This window comes from Aphelocoma coerulescens (assembly GCF_041296385.1).
Source record: "Aphelocoma coerulescens isolate FSJ_1873_10779 chromosome Z unlocalized genomic scaffold, UR_Acoe_1.0 ChrZ, whole genome shotgun sequence".
Lineage (NCBI taxonomy): Eukaryota > Metazoa > Chordata > Aves > Passeriformes > Corvidae > Aphelocoma > Aphelocoma coerulescens.
In genome coordinates this window covers 68734729-68760267 of record NW_027184085.1, presented here as the reverse complement: position 1 = coordinate 68760267, position 25539 = coordinate 68734729, and the positions used below count along the sequence as shown (strand labels likewise).

Sequence of the window (25539 nt, the reverse complement as noted above, 5' to 3'; positions counted from 1 at the left end):
GAGAGAGATACAGAATCACAACTGTGCCAAACGTCTCTGCTGCAAGATTTGCATGTTTGTGTTTGTGCTCTTCTAAAGATGGCCAAAATTGACAGTAGCAGACACAAGTTATTCCATACTCTTGACTTCTCAACTACCCTCTACCATCTCCTCCATCCAGGACACTGAATAAAAGACAAGATCCTGTACCTTTTCCTCCACTAGACATTCCTATTTCTCTGGTACTCTCCTGATTGCTTTCACATCCTTCCACACTCTTTTCTTTCCTTTGCCCTCTTCTGCTACTCCTCGCTATCTTGCCCAAATTGGGCAGGTGTCTAAAACAGGTGACTGGTATTATTTCTAAAAGCTTTTTGTTGAAGGAGAACACTCTGGAAAGTGTATGAGCAGTTATTGAGGCTGTTTTGTTCCTGATTTTGGACCAAGATGTTCCACCAAACTGTAATTGCTGTTCCATCAGGCCCCTCATGTCCCATCCCTTCTTCACAGACATTTAGGGCCAATCTGGAGAAGGACAGCTGGGTGAAAGCTATCAGAACTAATTTCAACAGAAATGTGTGGGGAATTTTATATCCATGTTTTTTCCAACAGAGCCAAGGTGCTCTGAGCAGTGCTGTGATGAAAAACTGAGGCCAGGCACAGAGCAGTATCTTCTCAACAAAAGCAGTAGCAAGCGTAGGGCTAATGAGCTTTTTCCAGCATTTTAAAGAATCTCAGTTTAAGAACCTTATAGATCTTCTTAACGAAATGCAAACTCAAGGAGCTTGGCTGTTTTTTATGTGACACACACTTTAAAAAATGGGAGTATAGTAGTAATACATACTGTAGCTTTCTTGAGCTTTTCTGACACTCATATTGGAGCAAACTTAGCTGAAATGGCTTCTGCAGCTGCACCTACAGTGATGTGGCAGTTGAGAACTTTGTGTAACAGAAGTTACACGTCCAAAATGTCTCTGCTTTTCTAAGTTGATCTCAACATAAATTTAACACAGGATGTGGTGTCTTGCCTGTTGACCCTCCTCTTCTATTATTGCCGACAACACAACCCTAGAGGTGGTGAAAAGCTGAACTGTTACCATAACTTGGTTCAGAATTCAGCTGTGTAACTCAGACCCTGAGCAAGGCCTCCCTCAGGAAGCAATTTCTGACTTTTTAGCCTCCCAGATCACAGCCCAGACATTTTTTCTTCCCTTGGCCTCTCAGGGAAGAAGCTGAGCTTGTGGTGTTCACGTGAGGCTGTTTTTTTTCAATACACAAGCAAGTAATACTCCCCAAAGGGAGAGAACTAATTGCTGGTTACCACATTGTGACATTTTAGTTCTTGTGGGAGCTGTCAAAAATAAATCATGAGACCTTCACTGAGTCAGAGAAAAACGGTTTTACTTGACCACATCATCTTCTTCCGCTCTTCTCACCTCTGAAAAAGTGAAGGCCAGGGCCAGGAAAGCGAGAAAGAATAGGGTCATTCCTCTTCAGTTTTAATTTTAAGTCATGCCAGGGCACCTAAACCTACTGATGACTTCATGTCCTCTTCCTTTGCATCACAGAGGATGCTGCAAGCAAGGGATAAAAGAGCAGCATTCAACAAATTATGCACTGCAAACTGAAATTACAGTACATGCAAAGATGCCTTTACTGCTCAAGGACAAACAGAAGTGTCTGTATCACCCTTTTGGTTTAACAAAGAAAGCAGCAGTCCCAATGAGGAACCTCAAGACTGAGAGTTGGATTCTGTTTGCTTGTTTAGTATGTGACTAATCTGCAATCTGACCACGCAAATACAATTGCAATAAAGAAATGTTCACCCTCTGTATTAAAAAACAAGCCTTTAAAGTAAATGCAATTCTCTAGGGAAAACATTTATTCAACTGCTTTACAGAATAAGCCAATAAAGGCCAAATATATTACTTGGAAATAGACAGGCTTTCACTAGGTACAAATATGAGCTGGCTTAACAGTATATTGTATACAAAATGTTCTTTGAAAGCATCTAAGAAAGGTAAAGGCGGAGCAATATAAGCTGAAAAACTGGTTCTTTAAGGCAAACAAAAAAGTACTTGTTTATTCTTTGTTTCTTAAAAAAGTATTACCAAAATATTTTCTTCCACAATTACTTCCGTATTTCTAAATAAAGATTTAAGATTGTGTGAGGATGGAGGATATTTATAGCCACAAAAAAAATCAGACACCACTGAAAACTTATAAGAGAAACAGTGAGCTCATGACATCAAGAAAGCATTTAGACTTAGAAGTGTTCAGAAAACCCAGAACAGCAAAGCAAGTGATACATACATCACTGTTTTCCATAATCAAATTACTGACAACTGTAACTACATAGAAAAAAATTACATAATTACATATAACAGATGGAGTTTGGAAGCACTGGAGTAAATCATGTTACTGAAACTGCTGAGATGATTTCATGTGGCAAGTGCAGTACCTGATCTAAAACCCACTGAAGCAACTTGAAATTTTGTCTGTGGTTCTTCAGCTGACCACGAATTTCATTACTCTTATGCAAAAAGCAGAGAGATGCAGCACAGAAAATGAGAAATCAGAATTATTTAGCAACAGCTTCAACTAAGAGGGCATGGATTTGTGCTCTTCTTCAGCAGCTCACTGTTATGTGCTGTAGAGATTACTTGGCATCGCTCCTGAGAACTATATACAGACACCGAACCAATGAGGTGTTAAGTATCCCCTAAACACATGCCCCCAAAAAACACATGTAATACAGAAGGTAGTCTCTCCGGATTGAAATGCATATATAACACACATGTTATGCTGTCAACATGTTTATATTACTAATATAATAGAAATAGCTAAACAAATATCCCCTTTAGAAAGAATACTAACTAACTATCTCAGCAAATGCCTGGTAAGGTGTCACATCACAGCACACTCCAGTTAAAAAACTGAAATGCTGCCTGAACCAGTCATAAATACATGTTTGTTTTATGAATCATCCTGGAAATCACACATTAGCTAAAAACTGCAATTGTTCACTTCCACTCCTGGAAATCACCTTCCCTTCTGAAGAAGCAGGAACGGCTTAGAGTTAAAATTACAAATCTGCGTTGCTGACAGCTGGAACACGCGGCCTTCACTCCCAGAACCGACCCCAGCATCGCCTGGTGTGAGGGTGTCACCGCTGTCACACGGTCCTGGGTGGCAGCTGCTGTTTGTACATCCCTGCCAGGGCCTTGGCCGCGCTGTAGATCATCTGCCGGCGCGACATGCCGGTGAACACTGCGTGCCAGTCCGTCCTGTTCACGTTCAGCACGCTCTTCTCCAGCACCTCGCCCACCGTCACCAGCAGGCCTGACCACCTCAGGTTGTAGTCCTGAGGGGTGAGACTCTTGGCCTGCATGGAACAGTTTAAGAAGTGATTACTGAAAACTGTTTGGAATTAACAGATTTGCTCCCACCTTCAGCATTAACCAACTTCTGCCAGGAATCATTCTGGTATCAGCAGGCAAATTAAAGGGTGTGAGAATCGAATTTCAGCCTGCCCCATAATTTGCCTAGCCAATTTTTTGGATTTCTATGTATCGTGATCCAAGCAACATCTGAGGATTAAAACAGGATACTTAAGAAAATAAAGACATACTGCCATTATTAGGAAGCAGTTTTGTTTTTTCAAACAGCCAACAGATGGAATCAATAAAAATACGTATTTATACAATATCTATTCATCCCTGGCCTGGACTGATCCTGGGGCTGCTCTGATCCAAGGACAGCACCAGCACTCGGCCTTGTTAAACCTCATGAGATTCCCATGGATCCATTTCTCAAGCTTGTCCAGGTCCCTCTGGATGACCCCGTACCTCAGGGGTGTCACTGCACCCTCAGCTTGGTGTCACCTGCAAACGTGCTGAGGGTGCCTTCATCCCTCTGTGTCATTAATGAAGATATTAAATCACACTGGTCCAAATATGGACCCCCTGAGGGACACCACTGGTCACTGATACTCATCAGGACATTGAGCCATTGACCAGGACCATTCAACCAATTCCTTATCCACTCAAGAGTCCACCCATAGAATCCATCTCCAATTCAGACTGGGGGACCATGTCCAAGACTTAGATAAATGACATCTGTAGCCCTTTCCTTGTTCTGCAATGGGAACCAGAAGGGGTACAGTGGGAGAAGTATTACTGCATTTCTCTGGTCTGATGCTCATCCTGGGCATTACCTTCTTCATACAGATTTTAATTTGGGCTAGTTTGTGTCTAGTGCATGTACAGCAGATCAAGTTCATCAGTGTGTTACAGCCTTCCTAAAACTACTGTCTTGCAACAATAACAGCATATAGAAGTATTTCAGAATATGCAGAATAGTTTGGGTTGGCAAGAGGCCTTGAAAGATTTTTTCCTGTCTTTCTCTGATGTTTTTGGAAAGCATTTTGTAAAATTAGAGAGACAGACCCATATTTCTCCTTTTGCCACTCATCAGCTTTTCAAAGCTGTATGCACTCAGGAAAACAAGAACTAAAACCAACCAATCCCACAAATGCTCACTTTATTGAGATTGGTGCTACTGAAAAAAAAAAAAAGTTAGTATTTGTTCTCCCAAAACAACATCTGAGGATCAAACCCCAAACAGTTTTGGTTATAAATTCTTCGCAGAAACATTTATTTTAAAATAATTTTCAGGGCACTAATGCATGACTCTTACCTGCTGTCAGGCAACATGCAGTGACTGGGGTAATTCCCAGTGTGTGCCCCAAGAAAAACCAACCACCTCATGAAAAACTTCTACTGGTGGTATTTCGGAACTGCATACTACTGCAGTTCATCCCATCCTTTTCAATCAGATGATGGCATTTCCAGGATTTAGATCTTTTGATTTCAGATTTGTACATCCTTGTCAGAATAGCACACTTGAAATCAGCCTTGTCTTTTAGGTGAAACTATGTATGTTCTAAGAGGACTTAAGTCCAAGCATTGATCTGGCAAAAAGGAATCTTTTGTTTTTAGGAATGAGTTTTGCTCACAGGAATGAGTTTTCAGAGAGTACAGTATGCTGCCTGCTTGGTTAGTATTTCTTCTTAAATAGGAAAGTAAAACTTGTGCTCCAAAGTGACAGATACTGCAGAATGAGACTCTTGATTAAGAAATGCTTTGCTATAAATGCCTGAAGGTTTCTTACATAATACATAAACATGATGCAAAAATAGTTTGTACCCTCATTTAATAAATGTAAACATTGGAATCAGTAAGAACTGGTATCATAAGTAAAATTAAAACTTCAATCTTATGTCTCAGCTGTTAATTGGCAAGAAAACTGAAAACTCACCTGCTGAACATATTGCAAAGGCACTGGTGTTGCTTGGGTAAATGCTTCCAGGTGAATTCCATGAATTGGATCCTCAATAATCAGACATCCAATGTCAAACCACCTGCAGTGATATGCAAATGGTTTTATTTCTGAGTACTGAGTATCACTCTGTTGGAAACCAACATGCTAAAAGCTGAATTACAAACATTTTACAAGCTCTATTACAGACGTAGTAATAATGTAAGCACGAGACTCCTCAAGTCATTGTGGTATTTTTCAAGTGAAATTTACATGTGTCAGTTTTCATCCATCTATCTATCTACCTATCTCTTATGATAGTGTATGTGTATGTATGTAAAACACATAAAATACACAGAAATACGAATTACATGAAACCTACAAATTAAAGAAACCAAGCAAGATGGAGGTGGGGGTTTTGTGGGCAGACATAATCCCTTGGCCACAGTTACTCTGCTACAGTTTTCATTCAATCTTTCAAAGGACATTTCTCATTAAAACAACCTTCCCTAACAATTTTAAAGAATATAATATATTTATCATTCATGTTCAACATTCAGAAGATTTTCTGGCGAGCCTAATGCTGTAACAATCATTTAAATGATATATTCAGAGAAACATTTTTGCCTGGGCCACATAAGCTTCTTGGTAAGAGCTTAGTGGAGCCAGACAGGAAAAAGCACTTGTAGAAAGCACATCATGTTTGTAGAAAGGAACAGAGTACTGGAATGCTCTCACTTGGAACTAGTGAACACTGCTGAGACAGCTTCATGATTAAATATAACTTGCTTCCAATTAATAAAGAAGTTAGTCATATTTTTCCAGTCTTTTAATATTTGCATTTTTGTACATGTGATGGGCTTTTACTTATTTTTTTTGACAGATACTCTACTTTTGCTCTATTTTTACATTTAGTATGTTTAGTACAATTTGAATGAGGAATTTTCTAAAGTAAATAGAAGTAGGTAGAGTTTTAATTTTTGTTTAGTGTTTATTTTCATCTAGTCTGATTTGGATGTTCTATTGTCTTTTCATGGAGGAGTAACTATGACATATGTTATTGGTAGTGGTGGGTGGTTACTTGAAACTCCCCTCCTTGCACATGCACAATTATGGTAAACAACAGAAGAAAGTTATTTAAGCTTGCATTAAGAAGAACACAACATTGTCTTTAATGTTTTGGAAACCGATTATAAAGCTGCTTCAAGAACTGCCTGTCAAACAGCATGTTACAAAATCAGGTTGGAATGTATTTTAGAAAACCATTTTTATGTCTGTGCAGTGCAAGTTAAAAGCAAGTAAGTATATTATCAGTGAAAACAGACAGTACATTATTTGATAAAATCATACTCTAAATGCTAGAGTATCTCCCACTATCCATTCTGATAAAATTTCAGAGAGAGAGAAGGGAAGATACACACAAGAGTGCACAAACTATTCCAAATTTTACAGCTCCTTAATTTTTTGAGTTTGCTTTTTGAGTTTCCCCTCCCCTCCCCTCCCCTCCCCTCTCCCTGCTACCAGCTCCTTACAGACTTGGAGTCAACAAGGAATATTCCCAACATGTCCCCACCCTCCTGGAATAAATCCCAGGTTCTCACTTGTCAGGAAGCAGTTCCTCAATGAAGTTTTCCACTGACACAGCAGGCTGCTTCTCATGGATGACTCCTGTGCGGCGCAGGCTGTCTATCCTCTCCTGGGCTCCCTGAGTGGCAACACAAGCTGTTAGACAAAACTCTGAACCACAGCTTAGTGCAATGCTTGCAGATTAATCCCAAAAGAACTCTAGGACACTTTTCAAAATGACTCAACAGGAAAAGAAACCAGAAACCAAACTTGTGGAAGGCCAGGAATCCCAAACAGTAACAAAACCCATGATAAAGCTAATCAAGTATTTTTCGTTTTTTTATTTTCCAAGAAAAATACCCAGGGTCGTACACAAAGAACTCCTAGCCTGTAAACTGTGACAAGTTTCACTACCAGTTAAAGTACCAGTACATATTTGTGTTACTTGGACCTTTTGTCTTGGCTTTAGAGTCTTTAAGAGCTTTGGACCAACTTTGTAAGAGCAAGGGAAAGAATCCATTTGTTGTGGTACATATCTGACTAACACACAGGAATTATTCCCTTGAAAACTGTTATCAGTCTGGAGTTGCAACAGAGATATACAGTATACTGCAGTGGCTAAACAAGTAAAGGAACAGGCACGTTGTTCTGCTTCATCTCAATATAAAATTGCACCACATAATACACTGCTATGAGGACAGGCTTTACTCCTCTGCCACAACACTGAGGGGGAAGGACTTTGTTTTTCATGAATTTTTGCTTACATTTAGTAAACAGAATAAGAAATGGCTGTTTTCAGGATTTTCAGTTATTGGCCAGAACTGGTGAAATAACTTTTGCTAACCCTTCCTCTGGGGCAGCACAGCAATTTGCAAGGCTGCACAGTGAATTCTTACTTTTCAAACAGAACACAGATCTGTTCAGGAAGAGCCCTGACAAGCGTTGATCAAATTGTCTTTTATCTACAGAATCAGTGGGGAGAAAAATCAATCTTGAAGAATCTCTTCTAATTCTTAACATTCCCAACATGATGTGCTGGTAAGAGACTATTCAAAAATTCCTAATATACTTTGAAACTACAGAAGTACCACCATGTATGCAAGATGTGATGGCAATCAATGACAGTATAAGGAAATTGACATAAATGGCTAATACACTGACATAAAGACTCACATGCTGTGAATGTGTTTGCAAAAACCCTCAAAAATATTTCAGAGAGAGCTTTAAACTGATCTAATGATCCAGATTGAGAAACAAACAAACAAACAACAAACCAAACCCATTAACCCCCAAAATAACTACAACAAACAAAAAATACTCCACTAAAAAATCACCGAAGAAAATGTTTACCTATCCCAGAAACTGACCTTCCCTTTACAGAAAATGAGATCTTTCTGGGTGAATTTCTCTTTGCTACTGTTATATATCAACTTACTTTTAAGCCTGCAGCATAGCCCACAGGCTGGGGTGCAATGTTGGACTGTGCAGCCTCTCCAGTCACAACAGCCATCCCAAAGACTTCTTGAAAAGCATCCCGAATTGCTGCAACTTTCACCTCTTTATTAGAAGTAACAACTATGTCCAGTTCTCCCCCAGTTCCTGCAAAATAGTTTTGTAAAGTAATCTGTAAAAAATACATCCATGCATGTAATTTTCCTCCTTCCCACTGTCGATAGTTCAAACACAGTCTACACCTCAACAATGTTCTCCACCTGCTCTTCTCTTTCTTAGGCACTGGACAGTAGTTCTTCCATGAAGCAGAAGTCACTTAATTTAGGAACTGAAAATCAGATTAATAACTAAAGGATACATGGATGAAAGACAGGCAGCAAGAACCGACCTATTTGGAGGTTCAGTGAAAAAAAAAAAATCACACCATTCACTCAAGATGACAATTAACAAAGATTTATGAAAATAACTCAAGACACCCATTTCCAATAATGTTTTGGTGTTCTGGGAAGCAGCAAGGAATATTGGTGTGACACACAAACTCTTATGAATGGGATCAAGAACACTGACACAGGTCATAAAATCCAGTGAACAGCTGCCACATTACACAAGATTTAAAAGAACAGCTCTCATTACTTTGTAGTTGTCCTTGGAATGTGAACTTCAGTGTAATTTTATTGGGTTTTTTAGATATTAAATATCCATGGAACGAAAAAGCTTGCACACAGTTCTTGAGTGTTTTCCACAAGTGGTATCTCCATAAAGAAGCAGGAGATTTCACTAAGCCTTTTCAGAATGAAACAAAACAATTCACAGATTAAAAGAAATGCAGAACTACTATAAAAATCTCAATCACACCTCACATCTGTCTATCACAGCTGCATCACTTTTATTGTGCAGAAACACATCATAAAACTCATCCCTGCTGTGAGCAGCTTTCTCAAGAACAGCTAAATCTTTTCTCAAAACATGGAATATGAATGACATCAGAGAAGGCTGTCTTAGTAAACTGCATTGACCACATGAGCTTACAGAGTTTGCAGCATTTATCCTGACTCAAGAAAGTTCCCCCGCTGATAATGGTAAGCCCAAAGCTTAAATTTTAATGAAAAAACCAATTTACTTTTTGGATCGTATTACTCAGCAGACCTTAGTTATAGGAATCATCTTATTTTTATGAATAAACACCAGATAAACCAGAACAGTAGTAAAACATACTGTTTTGGGGTTTTAGGGTAATTTTTTATCATTTTATTTATCAATTGCTTTGCTGAACGGAGTTAGGTGTACAGGTCACTGACCTTTGAACAATTGCTTTAAACTGTGCAACTACAGGATTTTTCATTGATTCCTTCTTGATAGATATCAATACAACATAATTAAACAAGTGCTTAAAATTGACTGCAGGCTTTTACTGAAGTTAGCTTTGCCTGAGTGCTCAGGAACAGAAATACTGTTAAAGAGCTTTTAAATGAAGCTAAAAACTAATCCACAACATATCTAGTAAATCACTACATAACAACTCTAATGGCAACTGTGCCCCATGTTTGGTTCCAGAACACAGAATATATTTACTTTTCTATTAAGGGTCATCAAATATCAAAAGCATATCTTTGTTCGTCAGAGATAGTACAGAACTGAAATAAACATATTACATGGGTTAAAAGAAACCATTTGTGGCACGATGTAGTAATACAGAAACCTAAAATGTAAGGACTAGATGCACCCTGGTAAATTCAGGGGCAGAACTGTTACATCAAGTTAAGCTCAGACACCTGAATGTGAATGTACCTTGTGTATTATAAACTGAAATGACAGTTCCATATTTAATTTGAGACTCCCTGTTGTCTTTTGTTATAAAAGCACTGTTGTTTGTGCTTGTGAGGTGACCATTTCCTGTGCAGACAGAAATTGTCTGTTCCAGGAGCCCAGCTCAGATGACATCTTCAAAATGTACCAATGAAAACAGTTCAGTTCTTTTCAAGAAAGAGATTACAGAAATACTATTTTCTCAGATGAGGGGGGGAAAAAAATAAATTTCAACCACCTCATCCAGAAGCTTTGGTAATTTCAGGTTTTGGCATGAGGAACATGAAATTCCTTTGGCATTGCAGTAATGGAGGCTGAGCAGAGAGAAGAGGGGCCACTGCTGAGGACATGGTTTTTGCTGATCCCAGAACACATTTCTAGAAGGAAGTACATGCTCAGTTTACAAACCTCTGCCCCATTTTCACAACGTGCAACTACAAAAACAATGCAGTGCCTACATGGCCAAGAGGTACACAGATGCTTCCCCTTCAGAACCTTGAAATAACCATTGACTTAAGCTTACTCAACCTAAATCCTACAAGCAAACCATTTTATTAGAATTACTTCCTCCTCCAGATGAAGTTGTTCTGTCAATAAATACTGGGTCAAACTATCCAGGATATTGACAGATCCTGTTTGTAAAAAGGGACAGTCATGACTGCAAGAGAAACCTTAAATACACTTTGCCAAATTGTGCATAATCAACATTTACTGTAGCTTTGCACCACATCCTGCTACTGTTTTCAAATACCTTTAGAAGGCACTGCTGGCTGGCATCACTGGTTTTATTCCTACTCTCCCCTCACTAGAGAACTGCTGGGATATCTTCCCTTTAATGTAGGACAATTAACTACTATTCAATAATTAGGTCATCTTCCCCTGTCCTCTGAACTAGTACAAAAGTGCAGCAATGTGGTTAGTTGGGTCACAGAATAGGTCCAGCTGAAGAAAAAAAAAAGAAATCTCAGGAAAACAAAATGATAAAAATATAATTTTAATGGTTTCTTCTCAATCTTGGCCATTTCCTGAGCAGCTTTTTTCACAGGCAGAGCAAGGTCAGTACTGGCACACCTAGGAGGGAGAACTGCTTATCAGACTGCTAGAAAAACATAAACCATGCCAAAAAAACCAAAACCAAACCACCACCCTGGACAAATGGTGCCTTTTGCTTCCTCATCTTAATCTCAGCTATATTCAATATACAGTGTCCTCCAGTAAAATATAAAATGGTGAGTAACACAAAGCTTTTCTTTGCCATTAATTTTCAAGCTGTAACTGAAATGTTTTTACACTTTAAGCGCCTCTAGCCTTTCCATACAATACTTGATGGCTTATCATAAACACTTACTGATATATGGAACCATGCCAGGATCCAGCGTTGTGATCATGGTCTCCACTGAGTGCTTGGTTTTATCAAGAACAGACTTCACCATGGGATTCTCAGCTACACCCTAAATTTAAGCAAATACATTTCCATATTATCCTCTGGGTTGTTTTTGTTTTTTTTTTTAATCTCCTCAAGAAATTCAGAATGTTACAGTTAAAAAAACAAAACCCCAAAAAATTAATACTAAGATGCTCTGTAACATCCGCTGTCCATCATTCAGCACAAACACTGCAGGATATGACTATCAGTGCATGGCTTTTCTGTTACAACCTCAAGTTTAAGTATTACCTTCCTCATTAATGCAGAAACAGCCCCATCATCTTGCAAAGCCAGGCAGTTCTTCTCCAGTTAGCAGCCTGGCTGCCTAACTAACATAAAGTCATTTCACAGATGGTTCCTGAACATTGAGACTGCTTCTACCTGTGGAAGATGGCTGTATGTGTTCATTTGCCCAGCACAAATAGGATGAAATAATTCATATGTCTATACCAATCCAAAACATGAAGTTCTTGCAACAATTATGCAGAAATCAGCCTTGGAACTGCAGTGGGACTGCTCAGGCATCTTTGAAAGATTGAAGGAACTGAAATAGTCCCATTTGATTCCAAACCATTAATATGTCAATTTTAGATTGTCATAATTTTCAATATTACTGAGCTTGAAGGAAATCTGAAAGAAAGGTGTATGATTTCTTAACGACACCAGAGGAAAAAGTGGCATTTCAAATTACTTCAAGAACAGAAACTAAGATAACTGGGGCAACTACTGTATAAGCTCTTCAACAGGAAATCCAGGATGCATTTCTGTAAAAATTAGCACTGCATGTCCCAGATTCTGGCTCATCTTTAAAAAGAACAGACTCTGATGTGAGCTTACACACATCAAGAACCTGATGGTTTCAGTATAACTAACGATTCCTCATTCTTTCACTTATGAAATTCTCAAGAAGTGGTTACTGAATACACAGAGCACATGGAATGCTTGATACTTCAACCAAAACCCTTCCTACTGGAGTCAGTAATACAGACCTTCTCCATACACAGAAGCAGGACACCTTTTGGATCCTAGCGGCAAATCTAAAATGAGGATGAGATTGGCTCTTCAACTAATTTGCAAATGAAAGCTCTGGTACTCTAAAAAGGGCTACAGAATCAAGTTAAAAGCAAAATGTTCTCTTCTAAAACACTGCCACCTACTGCAGATATGAGGAATATAACGACTGAAAGGAAAAGATTTAAAGGAAGAAGGAAGATGTGTTTTTATGATCATGAGAAGACATTTCTCCTTGAAAACGGCAGCATGACCACTCTGCTCTCACTGTACTGATGGAGAATTAATCTTGTTCTTTACAACTGAATCACTGGAGTAAGGCAGGGCTCAGTCTGCCATGTCACACACAACTTTTCCTGCCAGGTTTTCATGCTTAAAAGTGATTGAAAATCCCTCAAAAATTCTTCAAGCCCACTGGGACAACAAACTTCTTTATTCTTCCTTCGCATTCAGTGTGAGATGGGACAGAATGTGGTGCTGCTCTTGAAGACAGCTCAGTGTTCATGTACAGCCCTCAGATCTTTCTGCCACAATCTTCACAATGCTACTTAAATGTAGAATCTCTTGCAGCTCCAGAAAGGTTATAGCCTAATGAAATTCTGCTAGCTGATGTTGCTGCTTATTTCCTCTGTCTGATTAGATTGCTCATCAAGGAATATCTGTTCTGCACTATACATCCCATGCCTTCTAGCAGAATAATCTTACAAAATATTTTAGATATTTCTTTGTGATTGAAAAAATACGTGATTTGTCTCTCCTTGAAAACAGACAAAATATAACTTGATTGTTATAGAACAAGCATGACCTGCATCCCGCAGGAATCAAACTCAGAAAATTAGGAAGTTATAAATGGGACATGCAAAGCATTCAGGTAAGGTAAAACAGACTTACTTTTTCTGCATACGGTCTTTGTGAAGTAAAAATTACCTTACAGGTCTTAAAGGGGTTCTAAAATTTCATCTGGTTTAAGAATATATACGTATCTAACAGGTTCTGTCACATGTTCCTACTGCAGGACTAAAAATTAACCTGAACACCTGCATTTGTGTAGTCCCCTCTCCTCTAAGCAGAGAAAAAGTAAAAGCAAAGTTTCAGCAAACAGCATTATAAAAAAAGGCCACCTTGCACATGAGACTGAGAAAAAAAAAAGATTTACAGTAGCATGCATTTAAAGGGTAAGACATGTCTTCCTATAGTCAGTACAAATTGGTAATTCCTCATGAAGGTAACAGACAAACCCCCATACCTTTATAAAGCCCCAGAGTCCTCCAGCAGGTGCTCCACTCTGGACAGCAGATACTCTGGGATCCTCATGCTCCTCAGGAAAAGTGATTGCAGAACCAGTACCAGGAGACAAAGATGATGAGAAAGGTGCCTGTTGAGTAATGGGATCTCCCAAAACACCTGTAAGAGGGAAAAACAGAACACAGGAGTTTAATTTGTTACACTGAAGCAACATGCAATTGCTTAACAGGAAAACAGCAGGAAGAATGGAACAATTTCAGGCTAACTCACCTCACTTCTTGAAGGCCCAAGAACAATTCTGCTTGCTAAAGGTTAGCAGACCTAATGAATGCAGCCATATCTGCTAACAGAACTGAGGCTGCCTGTACATTATGTACAAACAACGATTGTTTTTCCTTATCACTCTCATTTTTAAAATTGTTCTTTTCATTGTATTTAAAGTTTCGTAGTTAACTCCCAGTAGAGAAAAGAGAGGGATAAGTAGTAGTGTCTGAACAAAGATACGGGAATGTTCCCATACAATAGGGAAAGTAAGATGTTTTTTAAACACCAAGTGCTGGAAATTAATAGTAGTAGAAAAAGAGGCTTTACATATTTCAAAGGAAAAAAAAAAAGAAACAGTGGAAAAATAAAATGTGACCCTTTGCCCTATTATATAAAAAAGCCTATTTTAACAGATTTTCCAACACTAGCATTAATTGAGAGTTGTATTTATTTTATGCTGCAAACTGACAGCTCTTTTTAGACATTTTCCTAATACAGACTACTTAAAAGAGGTATCACCAATAATAAGAAAAGCTTGGCCCAACTGCAGCTGAAGAGCCAAGTTTCCATTCCACAAGCTGAAAATGACATCAGTTCAGCAACCACAGCAACTGCCTGCATGGAAGGTATGTATTTTTAGCTATCCCAATGCAATTTCGTGGCTGGAAACAAGAAAATAGAAGCTGGTGTCATGTGATGGACAGCTTGTTAGAGACAGATTTTCAGAACAAAAACCTGAAAATTATGAGTTTACAGCCTGTGATTGTCATTCTGGGGAAATATAATGGTTGAAGGTTCTCTGAGCTAAAGAAAAGCTGTTCAGATGGTCTCTGCTCTGCAAGTTAGTAAAAATAAAAGTTCTCAAACAAAGATTTTCCTGTGAACCTGAATGCCACCAGAACTTAAAAGTGGACACTCTGTCCTAGACCATGACTGTATTTTAAGGGTTATTATCCCTTCTTCTAAGTACAACTAAATTAATTATTATCCCTTCTTCTGAGTACAGGTAATTAATTAAGTATACCCAGAAGAATAAAGCAGCCACCCAGGAGATCCCCCACCCTGTCCTACAAACAGGAAAGCAAATAAACCCAGAGTTACCTGAGACTGGAGGTGCAGAAAATGAAGGCATCAGTGGGCTCTGAGGTGCTCGGCCAGCGTGACCTCTGGTGATATCATAGGTGGAAGACATGGAAAACCCTGAAATGGGGGGACCAGTGGGAGGTGCAGGAAGACCAGGGCCAGTAGCAGAGCTCAGTGGAGGAGGAGGAGAGAACTGAGACACAGGGGTGCTGAAAGCTGGAGGGGCAGCAGGAGGTGGGACAGGGCTTCGGGGTGGTGCAGTCGTAGAAACGGTTGCAGAAGGCACAAGTGGAAGAGAGGCCGAGGTCATCATGGGAGGAGGAACTGGGGACACTCCAGCTGGCAAGGGTGGTGAGTAGGCAGGAGAAGATGGCATGCTTGGTGTGGCAAGGGGGCTGGACAAAGCTATAAAAATAAGGGGGGAAAAAAAAGAGAGAAAAAAATTATTCTAGAAGCCTAAATCTCAGTTATGTAATTGTTCAGACATTTCACAAATAATTTTTGAACCAGTCTGGCTTTTTTTCCTTTGAGGTGAATTTGAAACTTCTGCTCGAGTTCTCATAGACCACCAATGGCACTCAATCCTTGGTGACAATATCCTGTAACACACATCTCTTCTTCTTGCATGACCCTACTTGTCATTAGCTTAAAAAGAAGTCAACATTTGACTAGTGAGTTTACAGCAGCTGAAACCTGCCTCAGAAATTTCTGGCTAGTTCTGTTCTTCCTGAGTGAGTGCTACATCAACTGATGATGTTGGAAGGGCTCATCTTCAGGAATAAAACACACACTCCTAATGTTTGGGAGGGTGGGCGTTGTTTCAGAAGTGCAGCACTGTAAAATGGACTGAACATAAGGCAGCCCTCTCTTCTCTGGCACTCATCCTCCTGATCCCTCTGCTTTCCCTGTTTCAGTCAGATCCTCAGCTTATTATTGGATAAGCCAATTTTCCTCTCTATAACGAAGGGAAGTAAGTCAAAAAACCAGAAATTGCCATGCTTGGTGGCAGTAACATGTTGGACCAGCTTAAGCATCTCACTGGCCTCAGCCTAAACACCAATCACAGTCAAATGATACACTAATCACACTAATGCCATGGTCTCCAAACTTTGTCACACACACCCATCAGTAAAAAAAACTGAGCGTCCATTCCCCCATGTAAATTTATTTATATATTGTTTACATGTACCACTGTACCAGTATGTTATGTATGTTACAAAACATACACAACAAAAATTTAAAAGTGATGAGATAAAGATAAATGAAAAAAAAAAGAAATTTCTTAAAAGTACGAAACATTTTCTGCTTCCACTAAAAATTATTTTGATTATATACTACCAATATATTAAAGTACATTAATAATGGTTAACATACAGTATCATACAATCATTGATAGTGACTTTTTCAGGTGATCAGTGCAACTGAAGAAACCTCATTTTACGTCTTGGTTTAACACCTCCGGATGCAGGAATTTGAAGGTTTGGTTCTACATTCAGACTGCTCTGGTACTTGGGTTTAAGGGCTGGAAAAGACACCTCACAAAGATCCACATGGAAGAAGTGCCTCACTGGCTGTGCTTGCTGTACCAGGCTATTCATTTTCCACTCCCATCCATAAATCACGCAAAAGTTTTCTCTGAAATTTAGCTGGCAAATTTTCATGTTCCCTCATATCCACCAGATGTCCTTGCAAAATGAATGTGCTGTATTTTTGTGTTTTTAACAAGTGCGTTCAAATCCTATAGAAACTGTTTGGAAGATGTTTACACGGGTCAGGAAATTCTCTTTGCAAATTGATGTCTGCAGATCTGACAGTTTTTATGCAACACTTGCATTGGTTTTGGCTGCAGGAATGAATAAAGATGGCAGTATTTCCAAATATCAGTTTTGGAAATGGTTTCTCAAAAACATGACTTCCTTCCAAAAGTACTTCCTGTATCACTCCTTGTTGAAATGTCACCTTTACCCAGATGGAACAAATTGTGAGTGCGTTTTTTTTTTTTGAAAATACCTGCTAGATACACTGCTGACAGCCTCCTGTCATCACACAAAACATCAGCAAAGCTGTCACAATTTTAAAAAAAAAGCATATGTCCACATTAAGTTGAACAATTCTTTTACAGACCTCACCACTGGTGACCAGCAAACCTCTGTGTCATATAAAAAATGAAAAAGATCTTTCATTGCCACATCTCAGTACAAAATACTGTAAAAAAAATCTACCATTTAAAGGCCATTTTTATAAAATTAACCTCACTGATTACATCCTGTAGCACTTTATGCACTTCTGGCTCTGGCTGCTGTGCTTGTCTATGAATGGGGTAGTGAATGTATTCCCTGTGTGGCAACATCTCTGCAACCCTTCTCCAGAATCCATTTTTATCCTAGATAAAGGAACTGCTCCATCAGAGGTTACACTTCCACAGTTTTAATTTTAAAAATTGCTTTTACTATAGAACTCCTTTAATGTTGTGGGCAGATCTTCTCTTGTGTATTCCTCCTTTAGCATTTGACAAGACAGACCGCACAAATCTGACTCAACACCACCACATGTGCCAAAAAATTCAGTACCTGGTCTTCAAATATGGTATCCAGAATCTTGAAAAAACTGGGAAAAGTGCTCTGATTACCATCCAAAGGTGAGATCTTAGAGGACTTTCCAGTACCTAAAGGGGCTACAAGAGAGCTGGAGGGACTTTTCACAGGGAATGGCTTTAAACTGGATGGGGGCAGGCTCAGATCAGACATTATGAAGAATTGTTCCCTGTGAGGGTGGGGAGGCCCTGGCACAGGGTGCCCAGAGCAGCTGTGGCTGCCCCTGGATCCCTGGCAGTGTCCAAGGCCAGGCTGGATGGGGCTTGGAGCAGCCTGGGATACTGGAAGGTGTCCCTGTCCACGGCAGGGGGTGGCACAAAATTATCTTTAAGCTCCTTTCCCACCCAAACCATTCTGGGATTCTGTGAGTATTAAAACACAAGGGATTATTCAGGTTTATCACTCTCCCCTAGAGGACTGTAAATCTGTTTTAACTCCCTCCTGTGCTGCCCTATGCACTGTGGTGGATGGTATTATTAGCCTGGCCCTGCATCCTTAAAAAATGAAAGTGCATCCACATCCCTTCCTAAAATAGTTTAAAAAAACAAAAGTTTAAAATATTCTGTGTGATATCAGATGTATTACAAATAAGGAGCATGATTAAGAAACGATTTAAATCTTTCTAATTAGCCTGGAGAAGAGAACTGCAATTATGCTGATTGCAACTGTTTTCATAGTGCTTCAAAAGACAAGAATAAAGGTTTCTGTACCTAATGTGACAGGTGTAGCAGCAGCAGCCACCCCTGCTGTGCTTGGAGGGGGTGTGCCAGGTGGAGTCGTCTCTATCCCACTCTCTTCCATCATTTTCCTTCAACTACAAAAAAGCTGTGAGAGAAAAACAAATATAAAGTGCATCTTGAGAAACAGGGGAAAAGATTTTAAATGAGAGTGCAAAGGCCCCAACAGTTACTTACATTCCTCAACAGAGCAGGTAATTCAAATGCCAACTCTAGAAAAAAAAAGAAAGCCACTGACTTATCTTAGTACAAAATTATCCAGTGTGTCCCTCTTCTCCTGTACCTTCCCTTTACTTTTAGCATAGTGATAATACCTCAAAACTCCAAGACTCTTTCTAAAAACCTTACTGTGCCTGCCCAGCTACTGCTTCAAAAATATACTGGTGGTACTCAGAAGAGCAATAAAAGAGAGGTAATTACACACCACAAACCCCATTTCAAGAAAAACTTAACTACAGGGTACAATTCTGCTGCAGTAGTGAGCTGTGGTAATGCAAACCAGGACCTGTTACTCCCAGCATGAATAAAATTATAATTAAATTAATTTACACCAAGTTTTCCAGTGCAGCCAATTCCTGTAAAATCCATACACCACACTTTTCTGGTGATGTTATCAGAAGTGGAAGTAATTGAAGGCTTTGGTTTTTTATTTTGAAGGCCAGAAGAATCTTTTGACATATTTGAATAAACCTTTAAAATACACTACTTCTAAAAAGATAAACCTACATGTTTATTTAACAACCTTAAATTAGTGTAAAAGGGCTTAGAAGAAGAAAAGTGGAAAAATTAAAGATTTTCATGGAATCACCAGATGATTTTCATTCTTTGGTACAATGGCAGCTTACAAAAAATCCTGCTTCCTCACAAGTCTGGTAAACTACCTGTATCACTCCCAGAGGTAGCAGTCCTTAAGGCATGTCTACTGAAATAAAACTCTTGTATAAAGTAATTATATATATGAAAAATAGACAGGCTCAAACCATTTTCCATTATATCCATTACATCAGTGGCTACTGAGGACTGCCAGCTTATTCTCTTTAAGAATTTACAGAGGAAAAGGCTTAGATAATATGTTGACTAAAAATACTCACATTTATATAAAAAGGAACTCCACTTACAAAAATACAGGGGCTTTCCTTTCTTAAAAAAAAAAGCAAAAATTCCTTATTCCCTCATCGTTGTTTCAAAGGTATATACAACTCTCAGGTTAAGGTGGAGGAAAAACTACTATTATTACCAAATTTAAAAATCCAGACAGGATATCAATGTCAGTCTTGACAAGTGCACTAGGAGTTTCAAAAACAAATGAAAGCATCAAAATCACACAGGAGAAACCACAGATCCTCTGACAAATCAGTATGATTTGCATTAAGTGATTCAGGATTAAATGCTTGAGCCCAGCCACGGAAAGCAAGTAAACGTGGCTTATGTGCAGCACTCTTCAAGAAATTCTTATGACAGATGGATTTTGCGTTCTGAGCATCTCTAATTCACTTAAAGGCTTCTCTTCAGATGGGATGAAAGGGTCAGTAACTGCCAGGTGGGGAACAGACTGTCCTTGCAAAGTACATCTCATCATCCCTTAGAAAACAAATGCAGAGTCTTCCATTAAACTTTACTAAGTGCAAGAATTTGCAATATTAAGACTTTTGTCTTTAAATCAATCTACAGGAGTTTACATTCCTCTGCATAGAGATGTTTTTTAAGTTATTCTTCCAGTTACACACTGCAAAGCATGAGAGGATTTTCCATTGTGCAATTAAAGTAATCACTGACCAAAACCCAGAAACATTTTTTCAAGGCTCTTCCTATCTGCTGCTTGATTTCACCTAATGCCATAATTAAAAGCAGCTGAGGGATGCTTACTACTTAAAATAAATTCTGTGGCCATGCAGGATGACTGGTAAAGTTCCACAGAGCAGCTTTTGAAAAACTCTGTGCAAGGATTTTTCAGGGCTTCAGAAACCCGTTACAGTGGTGGTGCCGGGGGGAGGAAGATAGGGCAACCCCTCAAGAGGTCACCTGACACCCAGAAAGTCAGGAATTAGTAGAAATAGAAATAACTCTGTAGCTGTTTTTCTCTATTAACTCAGCAAAAAGAAAGATTAAGAACAAAAAGAGTAATCCCAAATGTGCAAAAAATCATGTCAGTTGCTGAAATACGATAAAAATCCCGTATGGAACTGACTTAAATGATGTCTTGACTAATATGGAGCCTGCACAAGCAACACCTTTCTGTACACTGACTTTTCAACACAGTCCGGTTGCGGTTTGCAGGTACTGCGTTATGAAAAAAGTAAATAATTTGAAGAAAAAAATTAAGGGTAAAAACAAGGCATGGGAACAGACAAAAGGAAAGCAGAAATTACAGTGGGTAACTTGAAGCTAATAGCTCATCGTGTTGAAATAATCCAGCACCTCACGTAATTAAAATGATCCTACAGGATATACATGAACATAAATGGCCTACCCAAAACCAGCTGCGTGTGAGGAATGGGGAAGCATTTGGGTGGAAAAGTTATTACTACAACTCTTCACAATCCAAGCCATAATCACATAATTTACAACAAGGAGCACCTGAAAGCTCAGCCTAACTTCTTAAGGAAGTGGCTTTTGTGCCTTCTTGCAAACTAGAACATTTTGGCTTACTAAACTGAAGGGGCAAAGGAGAAACCCAGAGACAGGGAAAGAGAAGCGCATGCAATTAAGTGAAAATAGTATCCGTACTGCCATCTAGTGATTTGTGACCAGAAACTGCAAATTCGGTAATGCCACGTTTTGGTAGGAAGAAATCCAGGTTTGTTTTTACATGGAAATAAAAAAGAAAGGGTTTGGAAAAGACAAATACAGAAAAAACCGTATTTCCAGTGATGAGTCCTCCTTAAAACAAACCTTTAGGAAGTAGAAGCACGAATTTTGTTTGGCTTTGATCAATTACTTTGTTAAAAAAAAGCCCTCTTCATTACAATGAAGACATTATAGGGATGACGCTAACCCCTTATATTACACAAAGAAAATACAGTACACCCACGAAGTCTAACTTCAGAATTATTCCTACTGATTCTCACCAGCTGAACCTCATCCATTAACCTAAAGCCAAATCTCAGCCATCAACCTGATTACCAAACTAGGAAATTAGGCTTATGTATACTGAATGGAAAACCAGGCTAAAACTCTGACTGAAATTTTTAAATTAGCTTTAGCTCGTGCTAAAAGCAGGAATGAAATAATTTGATTTAGAGACTAAAAGGCTTACCTGGCAAATTATGCATCTTTTCACTTTAATGGAAAGTAATTACATTCGTGCTAATATTTTGCAATAATCTTAATGACTTAACCACACTTCAAAAGCATTCTTCAGGTTGTTACTCCAAAATACAGAAATTCACAGCTAATGGTAAGATTACCTACAAATGGAGATAGCAAGTTTCATGTGCATAAAAACACATTATCTAGAATCAGTCATACTTCAGAGTTTATTATGAGGTGTATTTTCAGTCACCTTTAATTGATCCCTTCTTCTATTTCAGTAGGTGCTCAGGCTAATTAAAAAAAAAAGGCAAAACCAAAAACCCCAAACAAACAAAAAAACATCAACCCACAAAAAGAAACCCCAATATATTTAAGTACACTAAGAGGGGGAGCTGCTCTCTAAATAGAGCCTAAAATGAAACGTAACCACTAAGCTGGAACATTAAATTGAAATGCCACTGAACTTTTTGACTGTAACCACAGTAGGCATAACTTTTAATTAAGCTTTGACAGTGCTGGCTGCAGACACTGCTCATGGCTAAGCACACGCTGCCCAGAATAAGGTGCAGATAACGTCAAACAAAATGACAACACTCTTCCAAAAAAATGAAATGAAAACAGAGCTGGACCCTTAGTGTACTTAAAACTTTCATCTGAAAAATCCCTTGCATTGTTTTTTGCCACTTTAGAAAGGGAGAGCGCTAAGGGATAAAACTTCCTTCAGTCTCTGGTCTGGAAGATGCAGGCAGGTCCCAAAGGACACACAGAGTCTCAATGAAGCCAAAGAAAGTACACAGAGAGATCATCAGTTTAACCACCTCGTGTTGAATGACTTGTTTCAAAGTCCAAAGTCTTCACGAGGGGTGATCAGCAGCAGTAAAAAGCAACAAAAAAAAAAACCTGTAACAAAACAAAGCAACAAACCAAACCCCCAGAACTCTCCTACACCTGTTTTCTGAGACTTTGGGTTCTTTACTGATGCCACACCTCAAACAATGCACCTGTGTGTGAGGTCACCCCTTGACTTGACTCTGAGGTGGCAGGTAACTTTTCCTGATGAAGGCCTTACAGTAGGAAACTGAAGCTAAGTCAACTTTCCTCCCATTCATAATGAAGCTGATTGCACCAGGTAAATAGTACTGTGCACTTGTCATTTTGGGGCTCTGTTTAAGTTGAGCTTCCTCCAAGTTAACGTGGGCACTTCAAAGATTGGACATGAGCTAGAAAATCCAAAACAAGTAACTGTGCAATGCGCTAGTTTACATGTTTTGCAGTACATCTTAATACAGAATCTGATGTATTGAGTTATCAGGAGAGAGTGAAAAATATTCAAACTAAAAGAGAATAGGTTTAGGTCAGATATTAGGAAGAAATCCTTGATTGTGAAGGTGGGGAGGCCCTGGCACAGGGTGCCCAGAGCAGCTGTGGCTGCCCCTGGATCCCTGGAGGTGTCCAAGGCCAGGCTGAACGGGGCTTGGAGCAGCCTGGGACAGTGGAAGGTGTCCCTGCCATGGCAGGGGTGGCACTGGATGGGCTTTAAGCTCCCTTCTAACCCAAACCATTCTGTGATTCTATATTCATAGCATAAATAATCAAGCCGTTTCACCAGTGTGAATAAGAACTAACACAGACCAGGACAAGCTGGAAGTACGAGGCATGACAGGCAAGGGCTGCTGGCCTTCTCTTGTCACTCGTGCAGACAGAGTCCACAGACACCATAAACACAGCAAGTTCCGTTTCTCCAGAGGCTGCCTGACCTTATCAGAATTACTAGCATTCCCATTAGCCCTTTTTGTCACACATCCTCAGCGCCACTGCCAACCCTCAGGATTTGCAGCAGACCACACCCCCCCTCCCTCCTCCCTTTGCTATCAAATATTTCAGTGTCACAAAACGCTCACAGAGCCCCGCAGACCAATGACCGCCCCAGTGGGAGAAGTACTGATCTCCAACTACATAACTCCATCCAGCAATGCCATCAAGTAACACAACACCACCAAACAAACAGCCAAACCCGGGCCATCCAACAATTTGCACCCATCATTTTCAGGGTATGGATATCACAGGATGTGATGCAACAGCTCCAGCACTTTCAGAGGTGTTTTCCCGAAAGAAATAATGTGGGTTTTTTCATACGATAATAAAACCAGATAAATCACACACATTAAGAGCGAATTATGCCTCGGGACACACTATAATAAAGCATTAAAGCTCCTGAAGCACCATTTCCATCCGGCATTAAACAGATTCCCAAGGGTGAGGATGAAACCGCAGGCATTTTACTAGGACCAGCACTCCCATTCCTCACTGCAGGGCTGGAATTCAGTGCCCCGAGGCTCCGAACAACCTGGCACCCCAACTCTCCAACGCAGCAGCAAACCGGGCCGGAGGCAGGAGCAGGACGGCACCGGGGACCCAGCGAAGCGCCGGGATAAATCCCACCGGGAATTCTGCACAGTGCTGCTCCCTGACCCTCACCTCACAGCGAGCCTCGGAGCGCGGCGCTGGCAGCACACGGAGAGCAGGAGCCGCTGCAGCCCTGCAGGGACGCGCCGGGTCGGAACACGAGGAGCGAGCCCCGCACCTCCCGCAGCAGCTCCGGGCTCCGGCACCGCCCGGCCCAGCCCTCCAGCCGCTCCTCCCCGCCGCCGGGCACGACGGGTCACAACGCGGCGCCTCCTCCCGCCGCCAAAAGCGCACTCACCGAGTCCGATCCCCCCGTCCCGGCCCGTGCCTTCCCGGCCTTTCCCGTCCCAGGGATACACGAAGGGAGGCCGCGGCCAGCGCCGCCTTGGACTACAACTCCCAGCATCCTCCGCGCCGCCGCCGCGCCCTGCCACGTCTCTCACGGCCGGGTCCAACGGCCCCTCGCGCGGGGGGGGGATCGCACCCCCGTCCTGCGTCCTCAGCTTGGTTCGCTCCTCACGCAGAAAAAGGCGGCGGGGCGGGCGGGGCGCCGACAGTGCCACGTTGGCGGCGTGGGGAAGTGGTCTGGAGGGCGAATGATGTGATACGTTTAAATCTCGCAGCCTTCACAAGCCGTTAGGCACCCCGTCTCCGTTTCTATTTATGGGCATTTGAAGTACGTTTCAGTTGATTTGTGTGTACAGAACCAGCTAGGAGGGAAAATGTCTATGAGGATATTACGGCCAGGCCACGACTGAACACCACTTTGTCACCCAGCCCATGGCACCGAGTGGTACATTCAGTCTTTCCTTAAACCCCTCCTGCAACAGTGGGTCTACAACCTCTCTGGACAGCTTTTACCAGTGTCTGATCACTTTTTCTGTGAAGAAATTTCTCCTGATGTCCAGTCTAAACCTGCCCTGGCCCAGCCTGAGGCCGTTCCCTCTCCTCCTGTCCCTGTTCCCTGGGAGCAGAGCCCGACCCCCCCGGCTGCCCCCTCCTGTCAGGGACTTGTGCAGAGCCACAAGGTCCCCCCTGAGCCTCCTTTGCTCCAGCCTGAGCCCCTTTCCCAGCTCCCTCAGCCATTCCTGGGACTCCAGACCCTTCCCCAGCTCCGTTCCTTTCTCTGAACATGCTCAAATTTTTGTTGTGAGGGGCCCAGAAGTGGGCACAGCACTCGAGGTGTGGCCTCAGCTGTGCAAGCACAGGGACAGTCACTGCCCTGCTCCTGCTGCCACACCACAGCTGGGACAGCCCAGGGGCCATTGGCCTTCTTGGCCACCTGAGCACCACCAGCACCATTGACATGAACAGCCTCTCCAATGTCCTTCGCTACCTACAGGGAAGGAAGAAATTACGTGGTTAATTATATCTTGCAATCTTGACACGCCATCAGGCA

General features: G+C 40.7%; 1 protein-coding gene across 4 annotated transcripts; it reads right to left on the bottom strand.

The window, feature by feature from the left end:
- Window positions 1-1838: 1838 nt before the first annotated feature.
- On the bottom strand, window positions 1839-24532 carry PRRC1 (proline rich coiled-coil 1). 4 transcript variants are annotated; one of them, XM_069001972.1, is made up of 10 exons: window positions 24439-24532; window positions 18660-18694; window positions 18456-18570; window positions 15170-15556; window positions 13806-13963; window positions 11471-11573; window positions 8300-8463; window positions 6900-7003; window positions 5299-5401; window positions 1839-3364 (listed from the first exon to the last, which is right to left on the bottom strand). In XM_069001972.1, exons 3-10 carry the CDS (start codon window positions 18547-18549, stop codon window positions 3155-3157), a joined length of 1323 nt encoding a protein of 440 aa, XP_068858073.1. In that variant the 5' UTR covers window positions 18550-18570; window positions 18660-18694; window positions 24439-24532; the 3' UTR covers window positions 1839-3154. The 4 variants fall into 4 exon arrangements, with proteins under 4 accessions (XP_068858073.1, XP_068858074.1, XP_068858072.1 ...); XM_069001973.1 differs by lacking the exon at window positions 24439-24532 and adding an exon at window positions 24213-24334; XM_069001971.1 differs by lacking the exon at window positions 18660-18694.
- Between the last annotated feature and the right edge of the window lie 1007 nt (window positions 24533-25539).

What these genes read in the sequence shown, in the direction of transcription:
- PRRC1 (XM_069001972.1), bottom strand. Translation starts at nt 18,549, where the DNA reads ATGATGGAAGAGAGTGGGATAGAGACGACTCCACCTGGCACACCCCCT. An exon ending in GCTATGCTGCAGGCTTAAAA is followed by an intron (nt 7,004 to 8,299) that starts GTAAGTTGATAT and finishes GTTGCCACTCAG; the next exon opens with GGAGCCCAGGAGAGGATAGA. An exon ending in CTTTGCAATATGTTCAGCAG is followed by an intron (nt 3,365 to 5,298) that starts GTGAGTTTTCAG and finishes TGTTCCATGCAG; the next exon opens with GCCAAGAGTCTCACCCCTCA.